The following is a 16,712-nucleotide window of genomic DNA, read 5'->3' as shown; positions in this document are numbered from 1 at the left end:
CGCGTGCGCGCTCCCGTTTCCTTTTGTGAAGCAACTGTCTAGAAACACAACTGATGCGATCGATTCTCTTTCAAATAGACTGAACAAACAGGGAGAAACATGCACCCACAGTCCTGCTGCTTTCCAGAGTTCCAGAGTTGACTTATTGTAAGCAGCGCCAGTTGCTTTCGGTTTAACCATTCTTTGAAAAGATCATTTATGGGTCTATCATTAACCAAGTGTGTGTGATCATCCTTTCATTATCACACCGTATGTTTTTTTACCTGCTTTCTTTTGCATTAATATGGTTTAATTATCTTTTTTTTACTATAACATTGCTTTAATAGGAGAATAACTCCCCATTTATGTGTAGTTAACTGGTGATCTGGGACCTTTAGCCAGGACACATGACTGTGCATATGTGTTGTTAAATAAAAAGTTTAGTATTCAGCTATATTTATCATGTTTTCACACATTTAAATTTTTTGGCTAAGAAACTATGAACTGTTTATGTATGGTGTGGTCAGAGATAAATTGGGTAAATCCATAATTTTGGGCTCTGAAAATTATGAAAACTAATTGTAATATATGAAACCCTGACCCATCTGCTCATGATTATTGAGCAAGCACAAAAAAGTGAAATGAATGAGGAGGCATGTAGAGATAACACAAACTCTAAATCAAGTAATTTTAGCATGTTAAAGTCATATTTATGTGTATAAAATATATTTTCCCAACAATAAAATTGTGGCTAGTGAAAATGGCGATTGGCTAGTAATGTTTTAAAACTACTAGCCACAGTGGCTGGTGGTCAAAAAAGTTAAGTTAAGCCCTGTATATATGTATGTATATATATATATATGTATATATATATATATATATATATATATATATATATATATATATATATATATATATATATATATATATATTAGGGATGTAACAGTATCAGAATTTCACGGTACGGTAATACCTCGGTATGAATGTCACGGTACGGTATTTATTGAATCATTTACAGCAGTGGTTCTCAAACTTTTTTCATCAAGTACCACCTTCGAAAAAAATAGTCTCTCCAAGTACCACCAAAATGAGCAGTATTGAAATACAGTAGTGTAGTAGGCCCAGTAAAGCAGCTACAACTCTGCACAGTTAAAAAACCTGGCAGATTGCCTCAGAAATATAGCCTATATATAATATATGGCATATTATATACATAATTTTTTATAAATTTTGAATTATATGTAGCATGTACATGACATATTTCATTCCACCGTGTACCACTGGAAGGAAGCCCGCGTACCACTAGTGGTACACGTACCATAGTTTGAGAACCACTGATTTACAGGAAAAAACAAAACTTATGAAAATACTCCAAAAAAGTGCCAAAAGTGTCAATGACATACAAATTAGCCATCTATCTGTAAGCTTTAAAACAGGAACTTCAATTTTAATAACAAAAAAATATTAAACCATGTAAAAAAAATAAAGTTTCAATTTAGTATTGTTGAAAACTCATCACATTCAACATTTAATCACTCACTCACTTAGATAGAGATGGGTTTAAAGGAAAATTATCATATAAATATAATCTGGTAAAAGCTGGTATCTCTGGGCATTTACAATGTCCCCTGCAACAGAAAATAAACCCCTCTCATTTGGGACTGAGGTTTCTGGGACAAGAGAGATATGACTTGGCCCAGGTTGACAGCAGTGGGTAACGTTGTGCATTGTCTTTCCCCCACTTGAGAAGACAAACCATGAGTGAGATAGAGATCTCATGTCTGCATCAATCTGAACAGTGTGCTGACAACACCGCTATTCAGTACGCGCGCGACAACACCACTATTCAGTACGCTCGGCGACAACACCCGCTTTAGAGTTTTTCAGCTCTTTTTCATCCCCGCTTCTAGCAGCACACTCCATTTCCGCATTACTGGATCTGTAGCGACAACAGACCGCAAGGGATGATGGTCAAGCATGGGCTGATGGGAAATGTAGTTTCAGCTACCTCCCGTTCGCTTTATTCGCCTGAGCAAATTTTCTCAGAAGACCTATAGTTTTACCGAGTCATGCGACTACGGTAATATCGAAAAAAATTAATATTGCGGTATGACGGTATTTACAATACCGTTACATCCCTAATATATATATATATATATATATATATATATATATATATATATATATATATATATACACACACACACACACACACACACACGCAGTTGATGTCAGAATTATTAGCCCCCCTTTGAATTTTTTTCTCTTTTTTTTAAATATTTCCCAAATGATGTTTAACAGATTCAGGAAATGTTCACAGTGTGTCTGATAATATGTTTTCTTCTGGAGAAAGTCTTATTTGTTGTATTTCGACTAGAATAAAAGCAGTTTAAAAATTTTTAAACACCATTTTAAGGTCAATTTTTAGCCCCTTTAGGCTAATTTTATTTTCGATAGTCTACAGAACAAACCATCGTTATACAATAACTTGCCTAATTATCCTAACCTGCCTAGTTAACCTAATTAACCTAGTGAAGCCTTTAAATGTCACTTTAAGCTGTATAGAAGTGTCTTGTCTAGTCTAGTCTAATATTATTTACTGACATCATGACAAAGAAAAAATAAATCAGTTATTAGAGATGAGTTAATAAAACTATTATGATAGAAATGTGTTGAAAAAAATCTTCTCTTCGTAAACAGGAAAGGGGAAAAAAAAAATAAACAGGCTGGCTAATAATTCTGACTTTAACTGTTTATGCAGTCTTGCCCAAAATTATTCACTGTATATGCATGTGTATATATGTTTGTGTATGTATATATTTAGGTATCTAAACAGTTGCATGTGTGTGTGTCCAGCCGGAGCGGTTGCAGGGCACACATTACTCAGTTCAGTCAGACGTGTGGAGTATGGGTCTCTCTCTGGTGGAGCTCGCCATCGGCCGATACCCTATTCCTCCACCTGACGCCAAGGAGCTGGAGGGCATCTTCGGCAGGGCACTGATGGATGTTGGAGAGGCAGAAACACACAGCACGTCTCCTCGACCCAGACCACCTGGCAGACCCATCAGCGGTGAGAAGCATGCTTTATAGATGGCAGAACATCATTTCAGGGCTTTGAGGACGTTTATTTTAAGGCAATCCATTATGTACAAACACTTTGATTGACATTCTCCCTTTGTACATGTCATCAGAGATGGAAAGCACCGCCCACTAGTGCCCATCAACTCTCCCTCTTTAACATAAACAGCAGCCCTGAGTGAGAAGCAGCCGTCTGTACATTAGCCATTAGAGTGTTTGAGCTGCTGAAGAATAATGTCAGCATAGACTAAGAGGATTATAGATGTGGAGTTTCAGATGAACAGCGACAGGAGACTGACAGAAGCATCAAGCACACACATGCACACCTGACCAGCACTGACAACACTCTTTTACATCTGACACTAAGCTGATGCACAGGCATTTGTAGCTCCGCCCACTTCTGAAAAGAGCACAGTTTTATTTGAATTTAAAGTCACAGTCACCAATAGGGATGCAACGATTATTGATTTTGGTTATAGTCTGAGGAATAATCACGGTTTTCTGGTTATTATTCATTAATTAATTTTAAAAAGCTACTAGTTTATAGAGGTGTTAACCTATACTGGTCTCACGGTTCGGTTACGATTATCATGCCTTCGATTCGGTTCAATTCGATATTTCGGTGCATCACGGTGCATCGACGATGCTTTCCATATACAGTGTTATATTTTAGAGGAGAGGCTATAACAAGCTGTCTGTATAAACACACAGAGACACAGCACCACACTGTCTCTCATTCAAACACAAACATAGACAGCACCAAAGAAACAAACATACACACACACGCACGCACTTAAGCCCTCGCAACAGGGAGAGCTCGTGAAGAGCGGAGCAAAAAAACGAAAAAAATAAGCACTTTTCCGACGGTCCCTTACTGAGAGCTCCTTTCAGCTAAACACATATTGCGAGGGCTTAAACGGAGCAGTGCTCGTAGTGTGGAGCGAAAAAAAAGAAAGACAGCTGTGAAACATAACCAGCTTAGTCTTTCTGTAGGAAACACACTTAAGATCTTTTTAGGGTGAGAGGTTTTTGAGTTATTGCCGTCTGTAACTGAATGTGTGTCAAGAATATCGAAAACAAAACCAACTGAACCGCGCTCCTTTCTGGCGCCCTCCTGGATATACAGCGCCCCTAGCATTTGCCCATGGTGCCTATGCCATGGACCGGCCCTGAGTTGGCTGAGTGTTGTAAATACTCGCGCTCACCTCCCTCGCGACAGACAGCATAGGAGATAAATGACGTCAGTACATAATAACCGCATATGATTATTACCGAATTGTACGCGTCTGCATCGCGGTGCACCAAAGAAACAATTCATTTTGACACCCCTACTAGTTTAGAACATCACATGAAACTATATATTTTAAAGTGTTATTTATTGCTGCTCAGTAACCAATTAAAACAGCACAAAATAATAATAAAAAACAAACAAGAGTCCATTTCTCTCTGTGCACTTAAAAATAAGTTAAACATTAATGAATAAATTAATGAATAAATAAATAGATAAATAAATAAATAAAAATAGGAACAAATAAATAAAAATAAGAATAAATAAAAAAATCAATAAGAATAATAAAATAGCATTTGGCTAATGTAAATCTAAGCTACATATTAGCAAAGTATTTCCCTTTTAAATAGAACAAATCTAGTCAAAGGCTGCTAAATCTGTCTGAAAGGCACTTGTGATCAACTATATTATGAACTTGTTTGGTATTTTTATTTTGTATGTTTTTTTCTCTTTGGGATAGAGGAGCATGAAGTATGAAATTGATCAGTCCAGTTCTTAGAACTAGGTGCACCTGGAAAGAGTGAGTCCCCTGTTGCTTGGGCACCATGTGCACATCACTGCCACATGCACGAGCAAGTCGCGCACTTCCATTGGAAATAATGAACTTACACGTACAACAGCCCTTTTTAATAGCCTCAGCCATAGTTAAAATCAGCCTTTAATCCAGTGTGGGTGCATATTAATCTTGCCCACAAGCTCTGAACTTTAAACTAGCACACAGTTGGCATAACTTTGTTTAGTTGTAGTAGTTTTGTTGAGTGCAGAAACGCGGTGTTGAGAAGTCTTTATGGTTAATTAACCGTGATAAGTTAAACCACGGTTAATAGTGAAATCGGTTAATCGTTGCATTCCTAGTCACCAAAACACAACAATTAGGATCAAAGCCTAAAAGGGTCAGTTTCAGAGAGTTAGAGAACATTATCTGTGCAGTAATTTAAACTATATCTTTTTTTTTTTTTTTTACAAAGGGGCATAATTTAAAGTATGCATAAAGAGAATTCTAAGGACTTTACTGAACTGAAAGTTACACCTTACAAGACCTTACAAAGTATGTAGTGTTTATTTGCACATACTTCACAGTAGTTAAGTCAAGGTATACCGCGGTTTGGGAAAGTCAAGGTTTTAAAAGCACCAGTTTTCTGTTATACCGTTCCTAATTATTATTATTATTATTTATTTATTTATTTTTTGCATGTTCTTCACAACTATTTAATTTCGTTTTTAGGGCAACAGTACATCCAGCAGAAAAGGAACCTCCACATCAAAAGCTATTGATCCAAAACATTTTAAATGTTTTTATAATAAATTCTATAGTGTTCAATGGGGGAAAAGTTGTTGTTTTTTTACTCAGACATTTAAGGGTGCTTTCTCACCTAGACTTTTGTTTCAGAACCTAGCGGCTTTCTCCAGTTAGTGCGGTTCATTTGTCATATTCTATGTGAATCCAGCAATCGCGTTCGGACCCACGCAAAAACAATTAGTGCGATATCGCCTGAATGAAGTGGTCTCAGCTCGATTGAAACGAGTGTGTGAAAGAACTCAAATGTGAAAGCATGCTGAAAATATTACAGATACCGAGTGCTGTTTATCATTTAAGAAAATTGACCGAACTGCAGTCTTAGTTTATCTGTTATTTCTCTCTCTATAATGTTAAGAATATAATACAGAATTCTAGCCAAGACTATGTATGAGAAAGTTTTACCTCTGATTAGTATTCGGTGACGATGTCTGTGGGTGTCACCATTCAAAATTAAAGCTTTTCACTTATATATTGTCGTATTGTACGGAAGCGTAGAGCTGCCACCCAGGTAAAAAAAAAATCTGAGCTTTATCCCGTTTGTACAATATACTTTTCACGTTCTTACAATATAATATCACGTTCTTACAATATAATATCACGTTTGTACAATATAATTAACACGTTATTTGCCGCCATACGTGCGCACAGATGATGATGTGCGCGCGGGGGACTTTTTTTCTCGCGCTGGATCAGTTGAGCGCGCGCGTGAAGATCCCCCGTGCGCTCGCGAGCTGTAGTTTTCTCGCGTGTAGCCCTGTAATCTGCTCACGGTTCACTTCTCCTTGCGCGCAAACATCACCGCTGCGCTCGATTTATATTGGCATTGATTGCCGCTATACCACGTCGACTCCTACGATAAACTGAACCCCTTTGGAATCTGTATAAATGGAGCCATTGATGGGTTTTCGAGAGCTATGATTTGGCTTCATGCCTTTTCAACAAACAGTGATTCCAAAATCATTGCTGGTTATTTCATAGCAAAAGTTGAAAAGAGGCTTGGGACACCTTCCCGGATTCTCTCCGATCTGGGAACAGAAAATGTCACAATGGCAGACATGCAAAGATTCTTGCGATGGAGTATGGATCATAACGTCACTAACTGTTTTATTACTGGGTCTAGTAATCACAATCAGTAGCTTCAAAATTTCCCCATATCTCAATCCAAGCATAAAATAGAACTTAATTCTGTAAAACGAGACATTTTCTCACGCTCTGATTGCACCAGGTAAACGTAGCCTAAGCAATAAAGTTTTCACGTAATAACATGATAATTATATTGTACAAACATGATATTATATTGTAATAACGTGAAAAGTATATTGTAAGAACGTGATATTATATTGTACAAACATGATATTATATTGTAAGAACGTGATATTATATTGTACAAACGTGATATTATATTGTAAGAACGTGATATTATATTGTACAAACGTGATATTATATTGTAAGAACGTGATATTATATTGTAAGAACGTGATATTATATTGTAAAAACGTGAAAATTATATTGTACAAACGTGATAAATCTCAGATTTTTTTTACCTGGGTCGCAGCTCTACGCTTCCGTAGTATTGCTCATTGTCATAAATAAAAATAAGGACGCATGACCGCTGAGCGGGACTCTGCAAATTAAACCCTGAAACTGACCAATGTGAGGAGAATTTACTTGCACGGAACTTGTTTTAGCTATTTTGGTCCGTTAAGAAACTGCCGTGTGAAAGCGATCCACACCAAGAACAAAGAGCAACATTGTAACAATTTTAATCCCTGTTTCGAAACAAAACAATGGATCTACAGGTGAGAGAGCACCCTAAAAAGAACTTATTTTGGAGCAGTAATCACGATACCGTGAAACTGTGATATTTTTATCCAAGGTTATCATACTGTCAGAATCTTATACCAGCCCATGCCTATACTATTGAATAATGTGTGCTTTTAACATTTGTAGAAGACTTTAAGGAAGTGCACTTCACTTAAAGAATAATTCACTATAGTTCTGCTAGAAAAATACATTTAGAATTATAAAATGTATTAAAGTAAACATTTTTATGTAAATATTTTGTTTATTTGAATGGCATTTATACTATTTGTAATATTCTCAATTGTTTTTGCCACATAGATTGAAGCTAAATAAAAGATACATTATGATTATTATTATTGCAGCTTTTTAGTGTAAATCATAAGAAATGAATAGTAATTGTGTAATATTGTATTACATTTCAGCTGATGTCGAGATGTAATCTCAGACTGCTGTTATATTTAGTTTGTTTCAGTGCCAACAAAGCAGAAAGATGATGTTGTTCAGTGTAGTATTTTAATTATCGGTAAACCGTTAATTGTGACTTAATGAATGTGCTTTTCTCCTCCAGGTCATGGGCCGGTCATGGCTATATTTGAGCTGCTGGATTATATAGTCAATGAGGTGAGACTCTTATTTTCACTGATATTTAAGTTTCAGAGTAAATAAATTTGAATAAAGATACTTGACATTTGTGTCAAATCTAACAGATTCAGAATAGTATTAATTTAGACGCATAAATATATCCAGGAACAGGGTGTCCGCAGGGTTTAGATGAGTGTAATGCTGTTTTACAAGGTATTAAATTTAGTATAATCTCTTTCTTATTCTTTATTTATTTTTTATTTTTTGCAGAACAATACAAAACACTGGAATCAAACAGGAAAAAAGCCATAATGTGCAGAATGAGACAACCTAAATAATAATAATATGATTAATAATAAGTATAACTAGACAATAACAAAACACTTGCATTACAACAAATGCTAACCTACAGGTAAAAGTGAATAATGAATACACACAAATGAAATTACAAAGTCACATATGCCCACACCAATACAATAAAATGAAATCATTCATACAGTAGAGATATTACAAAGTTACAGAACAACAATAAAAGGATTTCTTATGCATCTCTTATAACCTGTTAAAGAGGAAAAAGTTTTTGTTGCATGGGATAAATCGTTATATAATAGGGTGCCCGCAGTCTCTTAAAATATATTAAATTGATAAATCAATTATGAGAAAATTAAGTCCTTTAAAGGGTATTAAAATGCCTTAATCATGTTTTTTCGATGTCTTAAATTTTCTTCAAGTGTTGTTCAGAGTGTTTGACTCCAATAAAACATAAATATATTTATTGTCCTCCTAATATTAACAACGGCACACTCGATCCATATATTACAATATATGTACAATATATGTACAATATATTCAATATATTGTAACACATACACTTGTAATCATGTTTATCTATCTGCACACTACTGATTATTAATAGCAACCTGCACATATATTCATATATTGTAAATCTGCTCATAGCTTATCCAACCTGTAAATAATGTTGATAGTACATCCATCTGTAAATATCACCATAGTTTTCTATAACTGCACTTTATTACTTATTCCTGTATCCTGCACTTGCTGCTATTGCACTGCTGGTTAGACCTAAACTGCATTTCGTTGCATTGTACTTGTACATGTGTAATGACAATAAAGTTGAATCTAATCTAATCTAATCCACGTGTTTGGATGGGCCAGGGCGCATACAGCCAAACTCCTCCATACGGGTGATGTCACATAATTTGCGACAAACGCAAGAAGGTGATGTGACGCTCTCTACATGTAGAGAAACCATAGAGCAAAACAGACAGCAAAATGGGAAAATGTAAGTTTGCGTACTCCTGGTTGGAGAAAGACGAGTTTAAACAGTGGCTGAAGCCTGTCGCTGAAAACAACTGCGTAATTTAATCTTTCAAGCTTTGTTTCTTCCGAGCTTATCTGAGGGCTCCATTCATTTATTTAACTACAACTGTTTATTAACAACTATTAGTTAAAGGTTTACTACTGATTAGAACTTAGAGTGGCGATGAGGTCTTAAAATATTCTGAAGAAGGTCTTTAAAAAGTCTTAAAAAGGTATTGAAATTACTTTTAGGATTCCTGCATATACCCTGTATATTTTTTTTAATAATTATATTCATGGGGTTTGTCACCTTTAATTGATAGGACAGTAGAGATTGTTGACAGAAAAACATGGGGAGCAGTGAGAGGGGAAGGATTGGAATAGGACCTTGAGGCAGGACTTGAACTAGGGTCGCCGTGAGCATCAGAGTGCATATGTCGACACTAACAACTACGCCATTGGCGCTGTCGATCATTGTATAATTCAATCTAATTGAGCATTGCGCTCTACTTGTATGAACTGGGAATTTGAGCACTGACGAGTGTAATAGCAATGAACCTGTCAATTGAACTGTGGAATATCTTCTGCATTGATCTAGCATGTTACCTTCATTTGAATAATTCTTGTACATGAAAACGTTAATATCATAGATCGAATAAAGACGGAGCTTCTGAAATAAAATTCTGTTCATACAGTGTTACTTGTATGCTCTGAATTTAATCTGCAGATATCGAGATGCTGTGTGGAGTTTATGAAATCGATAAAATCCTGCTATATTTGACATAATGCTGCTTTGTTTACTGCTGTAATAAAGGCAAAACTGTTGTTCCTGCTGTTACTGGCGCCCCCTGCTGGATCAACATTTGTATTCAGTATGTGATTAATGTTTTAGTTTAGGATTAGTTTCTTAAAATCAGTATTTAGTAAATATACTATACGTTAAAATCATAGACTGTAAAAAATACGGTAAAATCTTTAGAATTGCACTCACCTGGGAAATGGAGGCCACGTGAATGGTTTGTGAGCACAATTAAGAGCACACAGCATGCCATATCATCTGATAATTCATTCATTTTCTTGTTGGCTTAGTTCCTTTATTAATCCGGGGTCGCCACAGCGGAATGAACTACCAACTTATCCAGCAAGTTTTTACACAGCGGATGCCCTTCCAGCTGCAACCCATCTCTGGGAAACATCCACACAAACATTCACACACACACTCATACACTACGGACAATTTAGCCTGCCCAATTCACCTGTACCGCATGTGTTTGGACTGTGGGGGAAAACGAAGCACCCGGAGGAAACCCATGCGAAGGCAGGGAGAACATGCAAACTCCACACAGAAACGCCAACTGAGCCGAGGTTCGAACCAGCAACCTTCTTACTGTGAGGCGACAGCACTACCTACTGCGCCACTGCCTTGCCTTCATCTGATAATTGTAGGAAATAATTCCAAAGGACACTTAACAGTGTAAAGACACATAAAACAAAAACAATGTATAAGTTCAGCAGCTAATCAGCCGGAATCAGCTGAGGTGAAGTCACAGCGATCAGCGAGACCTAGCTGTCACTCAAGTGGCCACGCCCTTAATTATGCAGACTTAATATAACCTAATATAAAGAAAACGGATGAGTTATAAAAAGTTCATCCCCCTCACAGTAGTCAAAAAGGGTAATATTAGCTATATGCACCAAAATCGTTCTTTGTTCCAGGCTGTAAACACTTTTTTCTGCTGTAAAGTTGGCCAATTTAACAGTGGGCTCAATAGAAATCTGCTCTACTATGGAGCCAGGACTAACGCAATTTCCATGAATTGCAGTTTCAGTTACTTCCGTTTAAGCTTCACGAGGGAAAGCGGGATGTTGCTGCTTGGTTAAAATGTCTTCAATGTTAACAGTTGAATTTCAAAATGGCAATAAGTTTTTAAAATGTATGGAAAGAGTCTTAAAAGGTATAGATTTTCCCTCTCTGATTCCTGTATGTACTCTGTTATGATGTATGAGTGTAAATAAAGATTTTTATTATGCACTTCTTCTCCATCAGCCTCCTCCTAAACTGCCTCACGGCGTCTTCACTCCTGATTTCCAGGACTTTGTGACCAACTGGTGAGTTACACAGTGTATGTTCTGTGTTTATATAGAGTTGAAGTCAGAATAATTACCCCCCCCTGTTTATTTTTTATTAAAAATAAACAAGGCGGGCTAATACAATTTCTGTTTAAGAGAAGATTTTTTCAGCACATTTCTGCACATAACAGTGTTAATAACTCATCTCTAATAGCTGATTTATTTTCTCTTTGCCATGATGACAGTAAATTATATTAGACTAGATATTTTTCAAGACACTTCTATACAGCTTAAAGTGACATTTAGGGCGTACTCACACTATGCCATCGGTACCATGCCCAGGCCCGTTTCCTGGATCGTTTGAGAAGTGTGAGTGCGCTGAATTGGGCTCAAGCACGGTTCACTTGGCCGGCCCTGGCCCGGTTGGAAGAGGTGTGCCTGACCGCGGTTCACTTGGGCTTTGGCGCGGTACGCTTGTAGTGTGAGTGCAAAACACTCCAAAGCCCAAAACTGAAAGCGAGACGTGACTTTAAGGGACTGTTTCATATGGCTTTATTAATCATTCTTACTGTTCAGTGAACGCAAACTGACGTAGTTTGTTAAAGACGCAAACCCCTCACTGCACGACAGCTGCACCTTCAGCAGACCTCCTAACTCCTGCAGCACGAGGGCTTTATGATTGTTTATGAGCGCCAAAAGTGGCGGATCTGTTCGGCGAAATCTAAAATCTGACTGCGTGTCACCGCATCCCAAAGGACTGTTTGGTGAAATATTTGACTGCATGTTACTGCATATCAAACAACTGAAACGATATAACTAGAGAAATCTCCACTGTGCTGCTGAGTGTGAGAGCGCTTCTCACTGAACAGCGCAGCAGCAATGACGTAAGCGTGCCCAGGCCCGATTGTGGTGTGAGTGCGGGCCGTCGGGGGAGACGGGAGGGGGGACAAGCGTGCTTTGGCCCAGTTCGAGGCAACTGTACCTAGTGTGAGTACAGCCTTAAAGGCCTCACTAGGGTAATTAGGTTAACAGGCAGGTTAGGGTAATTAGGCAAGTTACTGTATTACGAGAGTTTGTTCTGTAGACAGTCGGAAAAAAATATAGCTTAAAGGGGCTAATAATATTGACCTTAAAATGGTGTTTAAAAAATTAAAAGCTGCTTTTATTCTAGCCGAAATAAATCAAATAAGACTTTCTCCAGAAGAAAAAATATTATCAGACACACTGTAAAAATGTCATTGCTCTGTTAAACATCATTTGGGAAATATTTAAAAAGGAAAAAAAAAATTAGGGGCTAATAATTCTGACTTCAACTGTATGTAATGAAATTGTGTGTACTTAATAAATTTTATTTTTGCTTTTCTTATTTTTTTCTTTTTAGTCTTATTAAAAACCCTGCAGACAGAGCGGACCTGAAGATGCTGATGGTAGGTTGTTTTCATACATTTTCTATTTTTATGTTGGCAATTACTTGATTTTTTTTTTTATTATTGTTATTGGATTATTTTAAAGAACCCGCACACTGTATTTCTAAAATCTGTAAAAATCTTATAATTTAAGGTTTTGTTGAACCCAAATCATTTTGAATAATACAGTCATAATATTTTACTATATTATTATAACTAAAAAGGCTGGTTCGAGCCTCGGCTGGGTCAGTTGCTATTTCTGTGTGGAGTTTGCATGTTCTCACTGTTTGTGTGGGTAAAACATATGTCGGTTCATTCCTCTGTGGCGACCCCTAATTAATAATGAGACTATGCCGAAAAGAAAACGAATAAATGATTATAACTAAAAAGGTTTTTTATTTCATATCAGCAACTTCTCATTGAGTGAACATAGGGGAGGAAATCACTTTGATTGTTATCTTGTTTATTAATTTACATTAATTGCACACACGTGTGTGTGTGTGTGTGTGTGTGTGTGTGTGTGTGTGTGTGTGTGTGTGTGTGTGTGTGTGTGTGTGTGTGTGTGTGTGTGTGTGTGTGTGTGTGTGTGTGTGTGTGTGTGTACATACAGTGCTCTGTATAAATGAGCACACCCACTTTTAAAAAATGATAATTTCTCTGTAAAAATGGCAAATAATTTTTGATGCATTTAAAGTTTGGTCGCCTAACATCCTTAAGAATTTAAAAAAATGCATTTAAACTAAAGCAAGGTATTGAAAACTACAAATCTTTAACTAAATTTGATATGTTTTATTTGTCCTGTTCATTAAAATATAATTCAACACGTTTCCCTAACATATAAATTTAGGTGTACTAATTTTTTATAATGTATATGTACAAAATACTACAGTAAACATCCTAGAGAAAATATTAATTTAATAGAGAGACCTGTGAGACGTGAACTCCTTTATGCTGAGCACTGTGTGTATGTGTATATGTGTGTGGTCTGTTTTTTTTAGCAACCGTGAGTTATACATTAAAATGAGCTCAGTTAAATTCTATTTCATTCTATTCTTTTTTGGGACCCTAATGTAACTTAATGCATCATTTTATATATTCATTTATATATATTTGTAATTAAAGACAGTACACACCTGTGTCCCAGATCATAAGCCAGAGATTAGTCCCAGTGTTATAAGCTATAAGACGCCAATTATTAGTTAATATGTCAGTTTATGGGCATTAGAGCATCATATTTATGCGTGTATTAATGACATCATGACTTACACATTTCTGATCTGTTTTTTATTTACAGAATCACACATTTATCAAACGCGCCGAAGTGGAGGAGATGGACTTTGCTGGATGGTTGTGTAAAACAATGGGTCTCAATCAGCCCAGCACACCCACACAAACAACTGAATGACACACACACACACACACACACACACACACACACACACACACATATATATAAATATATATATATATATATGAACATTTGAATGACACATACATATGAACAGCTGAATGACACACACACATACATATGACCAACTGAACGACTAACACACACACACACATACCTGAGCGTCACGTTTCCCCTGCAGAACACAAATGTTTACAGCTGATCTGATGGAGCACATGCAGAGCTGCTTATTTTACACTTCTGCCACTCCACACACACACACACATGGGTGAATATCATGAAATGCACTCATATGTCATGAGTGTGTTTTCTATCATGATGCTTTAGGATATTTGTCTCATTGTAATGAGGAGAAACAATCAATTAGTCATTGTTGTACTGCTTTAATTAATAATTGTTATTTTTATAGTCTTATTTTAGTACCACAATTACAGTAATATTTGTACTGTGATTCATAAAACTAGCGCTGCAAAAATGTACCGAGACAAATGAATCAATAAAGTGTAAAAGAATTGGGCTCATCAAAGTGTAGTTATGCAAACACACCCTGCTCCTAAAATGGACTTGCTTTATGAAGCTAATTATCCTTCATTTTCTCTCATGAGCTTCAGTTATGCATTAATAACTGCAGAAATATATCAGATTCACCCATGTGCACATCCAGACACACTTCAGTTCTTCATTTGGAAATAAAAAGTGCATTTCTGACTTGGTGTTTCCAGTATAAACATCTAAACTTTATTAAGTCAAGATGCATTTATGTGAGAAGCAAAATGAGTGACGATGATTAACAAAAGAAGACAAATTAAGTGATTTTTATGCTTTAAATGAGAAATAAATCTGTCAGTGGTGTCAAAAATATCAATATAATTGACAGAGTTTCTTTTTCTCAGAGCACATTAAATAGAAACACTATGAGACAAAAGTCATGTCGACTGTCCAGGTTTTAGGAACAGCAAATAATATCTTGACTTCTAGTTGATCATTTGGTGTCAGAAGTGTCTTATATGAAAGGCAAAAGCTTATTTGTCCACAATATAATATGATCATGCCTTGATTTTGAGTGATTTCAGTAGGACAGTAAGGTCTGACTCTGCTTAGACCTGGAGTGTCAAACTCATTTTAGCTCATGGGCCACATGGAGGAAAATCTATACCCAAGTGAGCCGGACCGGTGAAATCATAGTATACAGTTGAAGTCAGAATTATTCGCCCCCTTTTGATTTTATTTTATTTTTTGAAATATTTCCCAAATGATTTTTAACAGAGCAAGGAAATTTTCACAGGATGTCTGATAATATTTTTTCTTCTGGAGAAAGTCTTATTTGTTGTATTTCGGCTAGAATAAAAGCAGTTATTATTATTATTTTTTTAATTTTTGGGACAATATTATTAGCCCCTTTTAGCTATTTTTTTTTTCGATAGTCGACAGAACAATCCATCGTTATACAATAACTTGCCTAATTATCCTAACCTGCCTAGTTACCCTAACTAACCAAGTTAATCCTTTAAATGTCACTTTAAGAAGTGTCTTAAAGTATATCTAGTCTAATATTATTTACTGTCATCATGGCAAAGAGAAAATAAATCTGTTATTAGAAATAAGTTTTTAAAACTATTATGATTAGAAATGTGCTGAAACAAACTTCCCATCATTAAACTGAAATTGGTGAAAAAACTAAACGGGCGCAAATAACTCAGGGGGCTAATAATTCTGACTTCAACTGTAAATAACTTAAAAACAACAACTTCAGATTGTTTTCTTTGTTTTAATGTGATTAACCTAAGGACAACAGGATCTCATGGCAGTTTGTAATTTTTTGATTTAGTGGCTGATTCATATTTACATTTACATTTAGTCATTTAGCAGACGCTTTTATCCAGAGCGACTTACAAATGAGGACAAGGAAGCAATTTACACAACTATAAGAGCAACAATGAAGAAGTGCTGTAGGCAAGTTTCAGGTGTGTAAAGTGTAAGAAGCAAAACATTAGTAATGTAAGAGTTTTTTTTTTCTGTAATACAGTTAGCGGTGGAGCCAGAGAGGCAATTGCAGATTAGGAAGGGAAGTGGAGACTAAATAGTTGAGTTTTTAGTGGTTTCTTGAAGACAGCGAGTGACTCTGCCGTTCTGATGCAGTTAGGGAGTTCATTCCACCAACTGGGCAGATTGAATGCGAGAGTTCGGGAAAGTGATTTCTTCCCTCTTTGGGATGGAACCACGAGGCGACGTTCATTCACAGAACGCAAGTTTCTGGAGGACACATACATCTGCAGAAGTGAGAGCAGATAAGAAGGAGCAAAGCCAGAAGTCACTTTGTAGGCAAACATCAGAGCTCTGAATTTGATGCGAGCAGCAACTGGCAGCCAGTGCAAACGGATGAGCAGCGGAGTGACATGTGCTCTTTTAGGTTCATTAAAGACCACTCGTGCTGCTGCGTTCTGAAGCAGCTGAAGAGGCTTGATAGAGTTAGCTGGA

At 36.4% G+C, this 16,712-nt stretch overlaps 1 protein-coding gene across 1 annotated transcript in view; it reads left to right on the top strand.

The window, feature by feature from the left end:
- map2k2b (mitogen-activated protein kinase kinase 2b) overlaps nucleotides 1–15,095 on the top strand; it is a 28,430-nt gene extending 13,335 nt beyond the window's left edge. Inside the window, exons 7-11 of the mRNA NM_001128281.1 lie at nucleotides 2,836–3,049; nucleotides 8,017–8,069; nucleotides 11,398–11,459; nucleotides 12,802–12,847; nucleotides 14,121–15,095. Coding sequence (NP_001121753.1) covers nucleotides 2,836–3,049; nucleotides 8,017–8,069; nucleotides 11,398–11,459; nucleotides 12,802–12,847; nucleotides 14,121–14,231 — 486 coding nt within the window. The 3' untranslated portion in view covers nucleotides 14,232–15,095. The remainder of the gene's footprint in view (nucleotides 1–2,835; nucleotides 3,050–8,016; nucleotides 8,070–11,397; nucleotides 11,460–12,801; nucleotides 12,848–14,120) is intronic.
- The last annotated feature ends 1,617 nt before the right edge of the window (nucleotides 15,096–16,712 follow it).

The sequence above is a fragment of the Danio rerio genome, chromosome 2, assembly GCF_052040795.2.
Source record: "Danio rerio strain M-AB ecotype USA chromosome 2, GRCz13ab, whole genome shotgun sequence".
Taxonomy (NCBI): Eukaryota; Metazoa; Chordata; class Actinopteri; order Cypriniformes; family Danionidae; genus Danio; species Danio rerio.
Note: the sequence above shows the minus strand (reverse complement) of the source record. Positions and strands in the feature narration are given on the sequence as shown.